This window comes from Giraffa tippelskirchi, chromosome 4, assembly GCF_054371585.1.
Source record: "Giraffa tippelskirchi isolate mGirTip1 chromosome 4, T2T-mGirTip1v1.2.pri, whole genome shotgun sequence".
Taxonomy (NCBI): Eukaryota; Metazoa; Chordata; class Mammalia; order Artiodactyla; family Giraffidae; genus Giraffa; species Giraffa tippelskirchi.
The window spans coordinates 125,011,362-125,028,358 of record NC_137278.1 but is presented as its reverse complement, the minus strand read 5'-3'; the positions used below and the strand labels follow the sequence as shown (position 1 = coordinate 125,028,358).

The 16,997-nt window shown below is 40.4% G+C and overlaps 1 protein-coding gene across 2 annotated transcripts; it reads right to left on the bottom strand.

Moving 5' to 3' along the window:
- Positions 1–783: 783 nt before the first annotated feature.
- NUDT4 (nudix hydrolase 4) lies at positions 784–16,976 on the bottom strand. 2 transcript variants are annotated; one of them, XM_081592130.1, is made up of 5 exons: positions 16,509–16,976; positions 6,467–6,577; positions 5,617–5,661; positions 3,767–3,854; positions 784–3,572 (listed from the first exon to the last, which is right to left on the bottom strand). In XM_081592130.1, exons 1-5 carry the CDS (start codon positions 16,605–16,607, stop codon positions 3,370–3,372), a joined length of 546 nt encoding a protein of 181 aa, XP_081448256.1. In that variant the 5' UTR covers positions 16,608–16,976; the 3' UTR covers positions 784–3,369. The 2 variants fall into 2 exon arrangements, with proteins under 2 accessions (XP_081448256.1, XP_081448257.1); XM_081592131.1 differs by having other exon boundaries at positions 3,767–3,851.
- Positions 16,977–16,997: the final 21 nt, after the last annotated feature.

The window sequence follows — 16,997 nt, the reverse complement described above, 5'->3', positions numbered from 1 at the left end:
TAATGCTGGGCATAAAGCAAATGCTGACCATTGTGCAGCTAATGGTGAATGCTGCATTAAGAATTTATGAAACCAGGTACTGTACTGGATGGAAACTTCATTTGAGTACAGTCAGCTACAACATTCCAGCTGTAACATACCTGTCACAAATCATACTTTATAATAAACTCAACTAGTGTGTAACTGGTTCTATGTAAGAGAACTGTAGAAGATTCTTGTATTCCAATGTGAAGACATTAGAAAATGCCAAGCTTTCTCTTTTCTTCCAATTTAACAATCTTAATCAAAACCAAATGAGATCTGAGTAGAACTTTTATGTGAGGATTCTGAAGTTCATCTTCATAAACAATTATTTGGGGTAAATAAAATGGCCTCACCAGTAACCTTTTTAAAACAGCTGTAATAATTAACGTGACCATAGTGTAGAAAGTATCTGCAACATATTACACCAAAGTAGTCAGGATAAGCCAAGCCCCTTGAAAATTATTAAAATAATTATTATAACACACACTCCATTAGGAAAGGAGAATAGCAATAAATAAGACAAGCACAGTGGCATGACTGATGTCCTGTATAAGATGGAGAACATATAGTGGGAGTAATGGCAACACCTTACTGGTGAGCCCTTCCTTTTACGTTAGTTAATTCCACTACTAAGAATCATAAAAAGGAAGTATATAAATAAATGACTAGCAGAAAACTATATGGCTATCAATGGAAAGACAGTAAGTAAACCTGTTACTGTGGAACACCAGACAAGTTTTCACTTTGACAGTGCTAAGCTGTGTTAAAAAAAATTCATTTCCATTTTTTATTTGATGTTTCCAAATATAAAAAAAGTCAAGATTCTTACACCAATTATCTCAAATGAGACCATGCAAAGCAAAGTGTATACAACAATCATTTCCCCTTCAGTTCTGTGTGATCGACAGAAAATTGAATGGCATATGCCTGGTTGAAAAATTTCACCAGTTTACAAAAAAAAAAACCAAAAACCAACAACCCAGCAATAAACATGCAAGCCAGTTGCTACTTTGTGTCTACAAGTTACTTTATAAACTTTTTTAATTAGGAGGCACACTGAACTGAATATTTTAGCTGCCCAAATTTATCCTGCTACCCCACAGAAAGCACAAGTGACAGTCTCAACACTCTGTAAACTTTGGAGAGTTGAGAGTAGACACTATTTGTTATCTACAGTAGGTTCAGCTCTTGAGTCTGCAAAAGTTGGCTTTTTCTCTTAACAGAAATAAATCTCCTTAGGGCCTTTCCTCTAGGAAATTTTGCTAGGCTGGGTTCCAAAAGAATAGTGAAGTGTGAAATTTCAAGTGTGACAACTGAAGTATTTTGATGCATTATACAAATTTTTCCTAGTTGCACAGACTAAGACAGGTGGTTTGCTAAACAGCACTGAAGAAAAAATCCTGACCCAGTGGTACTACTTAGTCCAAATGTTTCTGACCAAAGAAAATTATACAACAATATTTATAGGCTCACTTTTAAGAAATGGCTGACATTAATACTGTACATATTTTACATGTCAAATACATAGTCCAAGAGTTTATAAAATAAGTTCATGCATTATTACCTCTAATAATATCATATACAAGATACCCAGCCCCCCTCCCCTAGTACTTCTGACATTTCAGGTGGACACAAGTCTTATATACAAAAACAATCCAGTTCTCTCTGCTGTATTAAGTATATAATTTAAAGAAACTTCAGAGATTACTGAGAAAAAACTACAAAGTGTCAATCTGTGGGATTTAAAGTATTTCCTTAAAAAAAAGAAAAACCACCCAGAATACATAACCTCTGTACAAAGAAAAATATAAAAATTCTGGATGATCATGTTTGATCACATTACATAATTTAGGATGAAATGTCATTGGTTAAGTTTTTTACTTTACTCATTCCTTTGACAGCATTCATTTGTGAGCTAATATTTATATTTAGTTCAGCTGCATTTACGGGACAAGATCTCATTTTCAGAACAGTGGCACCAATTTTCCTTAAGTGTAACAGCATTCTATTTTTAGCAGCAATTATGTTTTTAACGGTTGACAATTTAGAGAACAAATGCATAACTATGCTTACTTTCTACTTTATATTCACCAGTTAAGATGTTTACAAAAAGCTAATGTCTACATGTGGGATCATCTTTCACTTTGCCCCACCTTATTTCTCTCTTGGTCATCGAAGTACAGACAAGGTATTCATGTGTTTCTGTTAGATGGGATTCTTGGATTTCAGTGAATATAAAGACAAGTGTAAGACAAAGTAATTCTTAGTCCAGGTATGTTCCAGAGCCCTAGTATTTAGTTATATAATACCTACTGACCAGCTATAAAAGATGAGATGTTCTAAGGTGCCTTAACAATCTAGGTCTGTAACAGCTGAACAAGAAGGCCATTTCACTCAACTGTGATGCAGTCAGCACTAACTGGCCTTTACCAGCAAGTTTAACTGATGTCACTAAATTAGAAAACAAAATGTTTTTAAAATTAATTTACACTGAGGGACGTATAGTTCTCGTGTATTCTGTGTGAAGAGAGATTATGGATAAAGGGAACTAGCCATGGAGCATGTTAACTCAAATTCTAGGAGTAGTTTTCATGAGTTAAGATGTTATCTACTACATGCAATTTGCTTATAGTAGCTGCCTAACAATCACTAGCTCTAGAGTTAAACTTTGTCTTAAAGTGACTGTTGAGTCCCTTTACGGGAATTGGCCATATCAGGTAACTAGTGATGTAATACCACTTGTGAAAATTGAGACAAGTTGACAAACTCCTGAAAATAAGGTCATATAGAAAGTAACGGTCCAAATCTGGGATCTATAAATTAAAATTATCATCCTATGAAACAAGTTTTTGGGTTGATGGACTGCTTTAATATCAAGAATTATTGTCATAAATTCCCACAACAGAAGGATTTGTTGAATATGTGAAAATGATTTTGTGTGTGTGTGTGCTTTGTGAATGAGAAAACAATTTGAGGGGGGAAAATATACCGACAAGTAAGTTGATGTGACAAAACCCACAGACTGACAGCAAATGGACAAACACTGAAAAACAAAATGCTGTGAAAATGCCAACCAAAATAACAAGGTGGGTGGGTGTACTGGAGTAGGGGGGGTACAGTTAAGGCATCTAAAAAAAATTCCACATGGCTTTGGCTTATTAAAATATTTTACACTATCTTTTTTTAAGAAGATTTGAAAGCATCTGAAAAACATGCAAATTGTTTGAAAATCCTGCATGGCAAATTCAGACAGTTTGCAAGCGTCATTCAGATGTTTGTCAAGGATAATAAGAAGCCTCTGCCCACAAGACTGCACAGAGTGGAAGAGGTCTTTCCAATTCTCTCTTATCTTACACTAGACGGCAGCCCAGAGGTCTGTGCAGCAGTTACAAACAAGGTGTTATTGTCTGGAAGGGAAGGGACTGTAGAATTTCCATTGGTGGGAGAACAACCCAGCTTTAGTTTTTCCAGATACTCTGCATGTACAGGCTTATGACACTGGAGAACTTTGATGGCATCTTCTACTTTGAACCACTCTCTCTTCCTTCCTAAAAAACACCGAATGAAATAAAAATAAATAAATATATAATAAAAATAAATGAAGTTAACTTACAATTTTAAGATAACTCAAATTGGGAGATATATATTGATCTTCTCTAAAAAGCAGCCAAAAGATGCAAACTGAATATACATATGTAGTATGAATTAAAAGACTCAGATAGCAAAAGGAAAGGGAATTTACCTATATTAACAGAATCTTCCCAGTCTTCTAATATTTCAGTGACAGTAAGAACATAAACGTATGTTCTGTGCTTTCGGTCTTGGTTCTGCTTGAATATAAAAAGAGAAGCATTTTAATCTACAGGAGCCAGTCTTGTACACATTTTCGAGTAAAGAATTCAGTGCGGTATGCATTAGCATAGTTTACTTGCCACCACAGACAAGTATACTCAGTCATACAACCTTCAGCACCAGAGGGAATTTATAGAGGACAAAACATGAGCAGACCTACTAACCTAGACCAGGGCCTCTCAACCTTGACCATCTATTTCATCACCCAGGATGCAGTTTGTTTTTTTTTTTTTCAAAGAGACATTGATTCAGTTAGTCTGAGAGGAGGCCTAAGTATGTAAAAGCTTCCTGGTGAACTATGCACAGCAAAAATTGAGAATAGTACGAGGATAGTCCCTTTCTAGAATGCCATGTCCTATATGCTCCAACTCAGTTTTTACTCCTGTTAAAACTGCCACCTAGCCTTGTGTCTAGGTTCAAAATTAAACACAAGCTGGCCTTGGGGCTCACCTTCACCTTGATTAAAGGCAACCTTGTTTGCTATAGTCTAAGACGTCAGACAACTGCCCTAATTTTTTCTACCACAAATCACCTGAGTAATTCACTCATTCAGTATCTTATGTCTTTGGGAATGAAAGAGAACAGGAATAAATTAGAGGCCTCTCTCACTTAAAACATTATGTTTAAGGATCTGTCATCTTAACTCTATGCCTGGAAAATCAATACACTTATTTGCTATGTTCACAAATTAATCAAAATCACCATGGTGACTAGGCAGGAACATTCTAATTTTCCCTTATATTTTTCTAAAGGTAAAGGTACACTGATTACCATTTTCTGTTCAGATTCTATGAAATTTAAATAGTATCTGTAAAGCACTTATTACTGTTACCTTCCCATGTTACACAAACATGAGAAGTTTTCTTTAAAAATCTTGTCAGCATATTCACATATGCATTATTATGTGTACCACGGTTACTCAGTTACAGAAAACTCACAATGTTTTTCAGTTTAACCAGGAGATGGTGCTATTTAACTGGGTAAAGCAAGTGGTGAATTCTCGAAAATTGTGAATAGTACCTTATGAACTTTACTCTTAATAGTTACTGTATTCTGGGAGTCATCAATTCTACCAAGTGCTGTACAATCAGAATTTTTTCTGATTTCTGAAAAAGGCTAAAAGATAAAATCTTTAAGGACTGTATTTATAGTCCTATCAGCAGGACTAAGCTAACACTTAAAGGGTATCTTGAAAAAAAAATCACAAATGTGTCTGATATACCATGTATCTAGGTCTGAATCTTGTATGAAAATATATTTTGAGAACAGTTTGGGTCTCATAACCTGACCTCATTTCTCCCCACCTTCCAAAGAATACCTGTCACTTTCAAATTTCCTCTCCACAAATTCCATTCTGCCTTCAGCAATAACAAACTATAGAAGAGAATTCTATGCTTCTAGTATCTAGTCTGTGCATCTGAGTTTTACATCCTCATGGTGTCCTTTCAGGATGAAGTCATTATGCATATCATCCAGTGTTACATGCTGAAGGCAAAGGGTTCATTTCCAGGCAGTATCCATGAGAGGCCTAAGCCCTTAGGTGATGCTGGGAATATTGCAGTAGTGGTATATGAGTCAAGCAACTTCTATTTCCCTCCCTCCTAAATCCTTATGACTTCCTCGCCTACTGGTAGCTTCAGAGGAATATCTAGTTCAGGCTGCTGCCAGATTATCTGGCTTGTTAGGAAGGAAGAAGTCATTAATTCTATCAGCAAGATGAGGATTACTTTTGTAACTCACCTCAAATATGCCCAGGAGTCTACCCAATTTTCCTTTAACTCCGGCCTATTAAAAAAAGATGAAATGTAAAATTTTTACATAACAAAATTTATATGCAAGTTATTTTCTCTGTGTTACCCTTCCACTGCACAGTCCTTCCTTTTACCTGGTACTATGACAGACTGGAACTTCAGTGTGTGCCACAAACCCAGAATGAAAACTAATAGACTGGCACGTGCTTTCTCTGAGAATGCTTATCCCATAAGATCCATCTCTAGAAAACCTTTCCAATTACACACCAACACCCAGTGAGAGCCTTATCACTCACTTCTCATTTATGTTCTAACTGCTGTTCAAGGAGTTTTTATGGCACTTGATCTATGCTGTTTTGCTCCTGAGTAAAAGCAAGTTCCACTTCTATCAGTTGTGAGAAGACAAGCACGCCGAGTGTGCTTCTGTGCATGTGTGTGCCCTCAGTCTACTGAACTTTAAGACAAAGCCAGTAAAATAAAAGCAACTGGCTTCCTGTATGTCTGAAAATGAACTGTAGCACATGATGAATTTTTTCTCTGTGCATTTTTGCTCAGTTAACACTAACCTTGCTTTGGGGCAAGGCCATCACGTTATATATTGATCACTGATGAGACTGTTATATAAGAGTGTTATTCGGCTCTGGGGGATTTCCACATTGATTTTTAACTATTAATAATCTGCTTACCAAAGTGCTAGCTGTAGTCACATGCTTTAAAATGTTGAATTAGACAACCAAACTGCATGTGTGACCTGCCCATCTCCACGCCTCTTCCTCGGTGTACGTAGCAAACTGCCTTGTGTGTGAACCTTACCCAGAAGGCACGACTCTCCATCTTACCTCTTCATAAACCTCCCTCACAGCAGCGCCGTCAGGCTCTTCCTCAGGCTCCATTCCTCCTCCCGGGACAATCCATTGGTCTGGATACCGACTGCTGCTCACCAGCAGCACCTGCAAACCCGGCCATAACCGTAAACCCCAGCCCCAGAAGTACTGTGGACACTCACACTTATTTGTTCATGCTACAGCAGCAGGGCTGGGCAATTTCAACAGAAACTGTATGGCCCACAAAGCCTAAAATACTGTTTGGCCTTTACAGGAAACTCTGCAAATCCAGGTCAAGAACAGCATTAAGCCTGAAATGTGCACAGACTTATAAAACAAACAAAAAACCCCACACACTGTATTAATACAGAGTAGTATCCTGCCAGTTCACTTTTTAACAGTATCTGAAACAAGAAGTAAACAACCATCCTATAAGTGCAAATTTGTGCACTAGGTTAGGTTGGAATTCACCCAAGTTGAGAGGGCAGGGGTTGGGAAAGACTATGATAAATAATCAAATTACGTTTCTGAAAGTAACAGGCAGGCGTCTTGACCAACTTGAACAGAAATGTCTGCAATATTACCTTAGTATATTGCCTTCAAGCAAACGCAAACAGTTCTCTCCGGAAATTAATCAGCTGAGAGCAAAGCTTGATACTCAGTGCGGATTCTGGTTTTCTGACACTGTGCCAACTGTCTGCCCAGCTTTCTCCCTACTGCCAGATAAAGTGCTGGCCCTCAGGAATTTATAGCCAGCCCAGGATTCAACTACATGAGTAAGCTCCAGAACCCAATCTGCCCAAATGGAAACTTCCAGGCTGACAGTAGAGTTTATCAAGTCCCACCTTTTCCCCAAACCTCAACAAAACTGGGCTGGGAGATGAGGGAACAACTTCAAGTGCATAACTCCCCTCAATTTGAAAAGCGGCAGCAGGCCTTGGCCTGTAGACATACCATCACCACATAGTGGTGGATCAACTAACGCTCAAGGGACCTGAGCACCGTTTCTCTCAATTCTGATCTGGACAGGACTTGACTACATCACTTCTCCAAGTATATAACAGGCAGAATAGAGGCAAGTCCAGAGAAAGCACTGTAAGTTAACACAACAATTGACAGAGCCTTAGCTAAAGTACTAATGGGGTTTCCCAGGTGGCTCACTGGTAAAGAATCCACCTGCCAATGCAGGAGACACAGGTTTGATTTCTGGGTCAGGAAGATCCCCTGGAGGAGCAAATGGCAACCCACTCCAGTATTCTTGTTGGGAAAATCCCATGGACAGAGGAGCCTGGCAGGCTACAGTCCATGGAGTCACAAAGAAATCAGACATGACTGAGTACCCAAAGTACTAATGGCTGACATTGAGGGCACCACCAAGTCCAGATATAGCAATTTTGGTAAAGTGAAATGTAAGACAGCCTTAAATTTAAGTTTTCTTAGGTACAGTGTCCTCCTCTGCAAAAAGAAGTAACTATCCTTGCAAGACTATTGAATGTTACGGAGTAGAATATACCCCAGATCCTAGCCTACATGAGTAGTCCAAGCACACTTGGCCTCACTGTACTCACTACAGTGAGTACTGTTGGCCATTACAGTTGGATTTTCTGCTTTCCCACCAACTGAGTTGAATTCATCTGTCAAGACAAGCTTGTTCCCCAGATTTTGCCAGTTGCACTTGTTTTTGTAATCACTGACAGTTAATGATAAAATGAGGACAGGAAGTAGTTATCAAAAAGGCTCTGCAAAAATTCATTAAAGATGGGTTGTTAAAAATTGCTATCAAATTCAGTATGGATAAGATTACTTAAAAAAAAAAAAAAAAGACCAGAAGAAGGAAATTTTAAAAATCTAGAAAGTTAAAATCCTACTTTATACAAAGTGAACTGCAAATCAGATTTCACCTTTGGATTTTATTCAAAAAGTATACTTGCCAATTGTCTATGGTACTCAAAGGCTTTGACCCTATATCAAGACTGGCAAATGAATATGTTTTTAAGTTAAAACAAAAAATGTTTAAGGTACAAAAGTGTTATATCCTGTATCATGGAAAAAGTAAATGGTAACCACCAGTTCTGACCACAGAGCTGGAAGCTTCTTTTCCTGGTTCCTAGGCATGAGTTAGGGATAAACTGGTTTCTAGTATCTGGATAAAATTCTAACTGCCTAATTTGATGCTCTGAAAGCAACCTCCTTGATCACCTTCATAATGGAACAGGGTGGTGCAGGGAACTAGCCACCAGAAACGTACATCTTCATTGAGTAAACAGGGAGTTTCAAAGCCATCGATATTCATAATGTTTGAGTTCTGAAAAAAATGAAATTCAGTGTCATGTATCTAGGTCAATGACTAATATATTCCTATTTGACCACAACAGTCTTTAAGAGCTAAATTACATAAGGTTAATAATGTTGAAAAACCATTAGTACAGTCTGTGTCTGTTTTTGAACTAACACTTAAGCTTCCGATTTAAAACCAAATCTTTATCTACAGGATGCCACTGTCATATGACTAAACTTCTCTTCCAAATGATTTAGCTGAGAAACCAAGAAATTGTGCTGCAAGTCCCTTGACATTCCAAAGTGATTCAATTTTATCAAGCCATTAACTCCAAATGTATCTTTCCAAAAATGATCAATTTAAAATGAGTAATACCTAAGGTATTGCATCCAAATGTTTAGATGATCAGTGTCTAAACAACTAGCTTAAGAGATCTGATAATGAGCCTTTGGTGATGGTACAGATTTGGAAACTGGTATGTTACTAAGTACTTGCCTACTCATCTTGAGTACCTGGGAATTCAGATGAGGTCAAGGCTATGTGGTGGGGAAGGGGGTGGGTGGTGATTAAGAAAAGAAATCTGAACAGTATAAGCAGAGACAAGGACAGTTAAAACCCCTTCTATAGACTGGAAGAGTCTAAACCCACACCACAAAGTATTACTATTCAGTATCTCCCTCTCAATTCCTGCAAAGCCATCTTAACATTCTATAACATCCCCAGTGTACTAGATCTACAATGCAGCTTTAGCGTGCAAACTAATGCTCTAAGAAAGGTGTTACTAAAAACAAACAAAAACTTCTAGAGAGAAGGTTTCTTGGACTATCCACCTGTATCCATACTTTTGTCTCAAAATAATGCTTATCACAATTTTTAAATTCTATAGCTGCATTAACCTTTACTTTTAACCTTTGTCTTTCTACTCTCAGACAACTAAAAAGTATCCATAATTTTACTGGCTTCACAATCCTAGGTTGGCTCTTAGATGTCTGTGATGCAAAATCTGAGAGAAAGTGGTGAAATTTGCTGGAAGTTGAAAACAATCTACACAGTTTGGAAGTGAGAGTAAGTGGAGACAAGGTGTGCAAAACAAAAGGAATAAGGGTACAGAGCAGCTGCTATGAGCTAAGTCTACTGATATTTGCCACTAAATATATATATATGTGAATGATATATTTATGTATTAGGTTGGCAAAAAAGTTCATTCAGATTCTTCCATAAGATGGTACGTAAAAATCCAAACAAAAATCTTTTGGCCAATATTTGTTGTTGTTCAGTTGCTAAATCATGTCTGACTCTTTGCAACCCCAGAGACTGCAGAACACCAGGCTCCTCTGTCCACCACTATCTCCCAGTTTGCTCAAATTCATGTCCATTGAGTCAACGATGCTATCTAACCATCTCATCCTCTGCTGCCCCCTTCTCGTTTTGCTTTCAATCTTTCCCAGCATCAGAGTCTTTTCCAATGAGTCAGCTCTTCACATCAGGTGGACAAAGTATTGGAGCTTCAGCATCAGTTCTTCCAATGAATATTCAGGGTTGATTTCCTTTAGGATTGACTGGTTTGATCTCCCTGCAGTCCAAGAGACTCTCCAGGATCATCTCCAGAACCACAATCCGAAAGCATCAATTCTTTGGCACTCAGCCTTCTTTATGGTCCAAATTTCACATTTGTACATGACTACTGGAAAAAGCATAGCTTTAACTATATGGACCTTTGTCGGCAAAGTGATGCCTCTGCTTTTTAATATGCTGTCTAGGTTTGTCATAGCTTTCCTTCTAAGCCCAATATTACTGTTATTTATGAAAGAAATGATCAAAGCTTTAAAATAAATGGTATTACTGAGGTAACAAAAGATAGGTTACAAAAACTCTTTCAATAAGAGGATACACTAACAGCTGACAGGTCCATACATGGTCATTCATAGGTTTTAAATTCTCTTTCAACTACTTTTCCAGACCTATTAGATTCTGTGCGTCCAACAAGATGACAAAGACAAAAGTAGACATTTAACTTTCCAGATAAGCCAGAGCTGAGACCAAAGGAAAGATTTATAAAAAGGAGGCTAGTCAACCCACCAAGTTGCAGAATTAGACTTGAATCACACTCAAACTCCAATGCCAATGGCATTAGAGTGGTGAAAAGTGAAGACACTTCTTCCCCAATTCGACCTGGCCACCTTCATATCAGCATTCCTCCTACTTACACTATCAGATCTTATCCCTCTTTTCATGCTTTAGTCAATTATCGGAATAAAATACTTGGTATTGTCGAGAAGTCATTTTTCATATGTGTTTTTCTTAGATACCCAATGTTTCAAGATTTGGAATAGAGGTATTTCTCACTTTTAGTAGCAATAGTATAGTAATAGTCAACTTGGAACCAGCCCTGAATCTTGCTGGACAAAGGTTTGTCTGTGCATTGGAATAATATATATTACTCTGTATCACCCAAGTCCTCTTCACTGAGGGATGTGTAAAAGCATGTAAACTAGGAAATGCTGTTCAATGTCTACATAATACAGCCATGCCCTCAGAGGCGGGAGGTACATGGAAGTACATGGGATTGTTGGTTCCCTACACCAAGGGGCCCCAAATTGCCCTTCGTGGTTCAGCTTTTACCCTTACAATGGCTCTTGGTCACAGCCTGCCTCCAGGAACAAGGGAAAGTGAAAGTTGCTCAGTCCTGTCCGACTCTTGGCGATCCCATGGACTCTAGCATAGCAAGATCCTCTGTCCATGGAATTCTCCAGACCAGAATACCGGAGTGGTAGCCGTTCCGTTTTCCAGGGGATCTTCCCAACCCAGGGATGGAACTCAGTCTCCCACATTGCAGGCGGATTCTTTACCATCTGAGCCACGAGGGAAGTGAACAAGTAGTCACTATAAATTACCACATCTTTCTCAGAAAAAACAAAGCTATTCAGAGAACCCCTTAAGTGATCCCTAAATATAAGAATAAAGAATTTTATTTTGCTATTGTAACTATATATTTAGAAGCTGTTTTGGGGTTGTTGTTCTTTCTTTCCCACATTATCACAAACAAGAATAACATGAATGGTTAAAACTATCTCTACTGTACTTAACAGTTTCACAGGCATTTGGCCAAAATTAGGCCAGCAGTGTATTAGGAACACCCACTATGCACATATACATTTTAAAAGGTAGTAAGTTACAATAATAGTTAATATATCCACTAACCACTACCAAGTTCTATTACTCAGCAAACTAGTTAGTACTACTTCTTGGGCTAGAGAGGCAAAGTGCTGTAAGATCAGGAATAAAGACACATTCTCTAATGAATGGTAAGCTGGGTTGACCATGACTTTTTTCTCCCAGCAAGTTAATGCTCTGAAGTGAAGGGATAAACTTTCACAAAATTGGAGAAAGGCACGGTGACACACCAAACCCGGAAGAATAAAAACGGATGCAAATCGTACATGAGGGCCTTCCCCTGAAGAAGTGGCTGATTGGACAGGTTAAGCAGCCCTTCTCTAGGTCTAGGAAAGCTGCAGGCACAGATGAAGGAGGCTGGTGACATCTCCTGGCAGTTAGAAAAGGCCACCTTTGGATAGTTAATTCTGATGGAAGTGGTTTCCATTTGAAGTAAGAACCTTCAAGGACTTAACGCTCTTAGGAAGAGCCCCAGGATACGTGTCTGAAAAGGCTTATTGATCCTAGGGGTTAAAGTGCTAGTAGAGAGAAGCTGTAATATTTCTTAGTAGTAGTATTAGTTGCTCAGTCATGTCCAACTCTTTGCAACCCCATGGACTATAGAGCTTGTCAGGCTCCTCTGTCCATGGGATTCTCCAAGGAAGAATACTGGAGTGATTTACCATTCTTTTCTCCAAGGGATCTTCCTGACTCAAGCATGGAACCCAGGTCTCCTGAATTGCAGACAGATTCTTTATCATCTGAGCTACAGGGAAGGCTTCGTTTTTGTTTATTAGAGCTCTGGTTTAGAGTTCCGCAGGTTTCAAGACTACTGGCTCAGGGAGCTCACAAGCTAATTACAGCAAAAAGTCCAAATGTAAGTTCTTAAGACTGTCTATGTTTCTCACTTGCAACTGTTTCTGGATTCCACCCAGGATCAAGTCATTTCTGTTTCTCTCTTTAGAATTCTATCCTATTTTGCTGCCAGATCATCCCCAAACTTGAATACATCTAAAACTGAAATATAGCAAGCAACTCCTTAATCTTACACTGAAGGTGCTCTTCGTTTTTCAGCCATTATTTGTTCTCTGCTCTCCTAAGCCTCAGTTCAATTAGACAGCCCCAAGTCTTGCTCTGTTTATGATGTTTGGTCCTTCCTTACCCACTCACTGAAATCCAACTCCAAATGACTCATACTGGATCTTAACTCTGGAGCACTTGATGGTACTTTTTTGCCTGCATGCTAAGTCACTCAGTCATGTCTGACTCTTTGCGACCCTGTGGACTGTAGTGCTCTTGGCTCCTCTGTTCACAGGATTCTCCAGGCAAGAATACTAGAGTACTAGTAATACAAGAATACTAGAATACTAATTTTGCCTTTTCCTACTCCAGTGGATCTTCCTGACCCAGGGATCTAATCCATGTCTCTTATGTCTCTTGCACTGGCAGGTGGGTTCTTTACCGCAAGCACCAGATGGGAAGCCTGACAGTACTTTACCAGCACTTTATTGCCTTTTATGGGCTTCCCTGATGGGTTAGAGGGTAACGAGTTTGTGTGCAATGCAGGAGATGCAGGTTTGATTCCTGGGTCTGGAAGATCCTCTGGAAAAGGGAAGAGCAGCAACCCACTTCAGTACTCTTGCCTGGAGAATTTTTTGTGGAGCCTGGAGGGCTACAGTCCATGGGGTTGCAAAGAGTCGGATACGACTTTTTTTCTTTTTAGTATCAGTCATCTGTCTAACCTCCTGCTATACAGAGCATGTTCCTTAGGAGCCGACACTTTTCTTCTCGCAGCCCAGTTCCAACAATCATATATGCAAATATGTTCAACGGAATCCATTTCAGGTTCCCTTTTGTGAATGTACTGTCCACTTCCACTGCAAAGGCAGAATTCCCAGCTCCTCTATGGAATACTTATTTGTTGCCTTGACTGGAAGCCCAACTGTCAAAAGTAAGGGTGGTTCCCCATAGAAGTAACTGGCTAGAGAGGATCAAATGAACAAGAGATTTAGAAATAAAGGGCCTGGGCTCAAAATGATCTGCCAGCTTCTGTGACCTTGAGACAAGTTACTTCCATTGCCTAATTTCTTCCTTTACAAATGCTAATGTTTATTATCTACCTCGAAGGGAAGTAAGAGATGCAATGGGAAAATACATAAAACCACACCCCAAAGAATAAAAACTGCTGTGAGAACACCCTTCCGTCCTACAAAAACCTATTCTGAAAGTCCACCTAGAACCCCTTAAGCAGAGAGCCAGACTGGAACACTGCATAGCTTGAGGGTCAAAAAGCAATTACTATTTTATTTCACTTTACACTCTGTAAACACAACTACAGAAATGAAGATCCTGAAGATCTAAACCAGACGGTTCAAGTTGGCCGTGCATTATTTAGAGAATTCCAGAGCCTTCCCTCAGAGCATATTCTCTAACAAACTGACTGACTTGGTTTCACAACCTCTGGGTTATCAGATTTACAGTTTTATGTAATGAGCTTATCTAATAAATTCTTCAAATCTTGCTCTTTATTTTATAATGGCACTGGTCTCTTGATTCCACTGGAGGCTAGGAATCTAGCATTTATTACAGTAGAAACAATTTCAAAGCAGTAAACCAACTCATTTATCTGCTACGATCAACTTCTAATGCTCTCCTCAGACTCTTGTTTTACCATTCACACAATACAGACCATTTCAATTTCCTCCCATTTCCCATATTTTCCCCTGAGAATCTTCATTTTTACAAAGCCTGAATTCCATGTTCACATTATGGCAAGACTTCAAAGTCACTACTTTGAAAAGTCTTCCAAACTCAGCCTCGCGAGATCTCACTCATTCAGCAAATCTTGTGCACCCAACTGCTCTGGGCCTATCCCTGTGCCCAGAGCCCAACATAAGTAGGGACCAGATGCTGAATTCTGACTCTACCATTTCCTAATTACCTCATTTGGGCAAAGTACTTCTGCTCTGCAACTGTCTCCTCACCTATAAACCTGCAGTAAGAGGATTAAATGTAACAAATTTAAAAGTCTTCAGGCACTGCCAAGCACCTAGTAAGATTCTTGACCTATCTTGATCACTTTTGGCAAGTGCATTATTTTATATTTAAAGTTTGCTTTGTGCTAACATGGTCCTTCCCTCAAGGACCTTCTAATCTTTTTAACAGAATGCACTTAAAAAGCCCCTTGACTTTGTAAATGCTAAAAGCCATACTCGACTTTCTGGCTCTCCTAAACAGACCCAGCTCAAAAACATCAATTTCTCTTGAAAACTCCTTTGGAATTTAAGTTTAAATTCCAATAGAGACCCCCAACTGAGCACGGAATCAGCATTAAAAGGCTTGGTTTCTTTTCAAAAAATAAAGACAAGAGTTTGAAGAGCACCGTTCTGAAGTACTTTGATTTTTGTTAGCATAACAGTATAAGCCACTGAGAGTACACTATGTCATACTCATCCTAACTACAGGGATTAGCAATAAGGAAGCCATTAAATTCCCGCCTCCAACTTTAGCTTAATATTTTATTGGACATAATTGGTTATGGAAGCAGAACTCAGAATGTTAATGCTTTTCCTGTCTAACCATTTAGAAGTGTCAATGCCAGAAGATTTTCATCAGCTACCAATCGACTACTACTATTGCTCCACGCAAAATAAAACAAACTAGTGAACCATTTTTAAATTAAATAAGCGTAACAAAAATAAGTATAAACTGTTCTCCAGGAAAACCTCAACGGCCTTACTATAAACCCAATGCTGATGAGTGAATTAACAGAAGACTGCTGCTTCCTCTTAGAACAAGAAAGACTGCTTCTCTCCAGATGTCAAGCCAAACATAGCAAAGAAGCTCTGATAAATATGCAGAGGTAGAGATTACTGTATGAAAATGGCAACTTTGCCCACCTAGTCCATCTTCTCCCTTCTGGTTGAGTCCACGTTTTTCACTACCCATCATTCTATAGTCAGAAAACTTTAAAAGAGGAGGCTTTTTTTTTAAAAATCCAGTATAAATACGCCAAGTGCTTGTAAACTAAAGGATCCACTAAAAAGTGGAACTGATAGAACCAGACCGAATGGGTTTTTATTTTAAAGCACGGGGACTATCTGGATATTCCATAATCATGCCTACATTCATCTGAAGCCGCAAACTGCTATTTCAGGGGAGAGGAAAATGTAACAAGAGGCAGAAGGGCTGGGGCTGCAACATTCACGCCATTTCTACCCTCTGTTACCACTCAAGGTTTTATTTGGTTTCACGCTCCATTTGCAGGTTCAAGTGGTGACTCCTGCTAGGCGGGACCTAGACGGCCCGGGACCTTCCAGGGGCCCAGGAGGCGTCTCGGCCTCCCGTCCTAACCACGACCCGGTGGGAGAGCGCAGGGCTGGGCGAGCCCCTTTGTTTCCACAATCAACCCAGAGAAAGGAAGGAAGGAGGGAGGGAGGGCGGGAGGGAAGGAGGGAGGGGGCTAATCTCTTCCAGCCCTGAGGCTAGACGGAGGGTCTGCTGGGAAGGGGATGGAAAAAGGGAAGGGCAAGGGCAAAGACCTCCCGTCCCGGCCAGCCCGGACTCCCACACCAACCCCGCCCCGGCGCCCTAGCGGAGGGGACCAAGCGCGCCGGCCGCCCTCACCTCGTCCTCCTGCTCGCTCCGGAAGCAGAGGCACGCCGCCCGCTTCTTGAAGCCCTCGCGGTCATAGGTCCGCGTCTGGTTGGGCTTGAACTTCATCATAGAGGCGGGTTCTTGCTGCCGCTGCTGCCCCGGCCGCCGCCACCCCGCCGGGCAGTGGGGTCGAGGGCGAGTCGGGGCGCAGGGAAGCGAGGAGGCGGCGCGGGGAAGGGCAGCGAGGCCGGGTCAGTCCCGGAGCAGACTACCGCTCCGACGCGGGGCAGAGCGCGAGCGTCGGTCACTGGAGCCCGGGTGCCGGGGTGGAAGCGCCGCCTCTGCCCGGGCGTCCGCCGCTCTCCATGGAGCCCGTCGCGCGCTAGCCTCCGCTCCCTCCTGCTGCCGCCTTCGCTGCCGGAGAAAGCGAGGCTTCAGGCTCGCGCCACGAGGAGACAGTTGCAGGAACTGGCGCCGACTGGGCAGCAGCGCCGCGGCAGCTTCGCACCGCCCCCTTCG

Bases quoted from the DNA above. Each gene is read 5' to 3' on its own strand.
- NUDT4 (XM_081592130.1), bottom strand. From the start codon at position 16,607: ATGATGAAGTTCAAGCCCAACCAGACGCGGACCTATGACCGCGAGGGC. The intron at 6,578-16,508 runs GTGAGGGCGGCC...CCGGGTTTGCAG, and splicing joins GGAGCGAGCAGGAGGACGAG to GTGCTGCTGGTGAGCAGCAG. The intron at 3,855-5,616 runs GTGAGTTACAAA...TTTATATTCAAG, and splicing joins GACTCCTGGGCATATTTGAG to CAGAACCAAGACCGAAAGCA.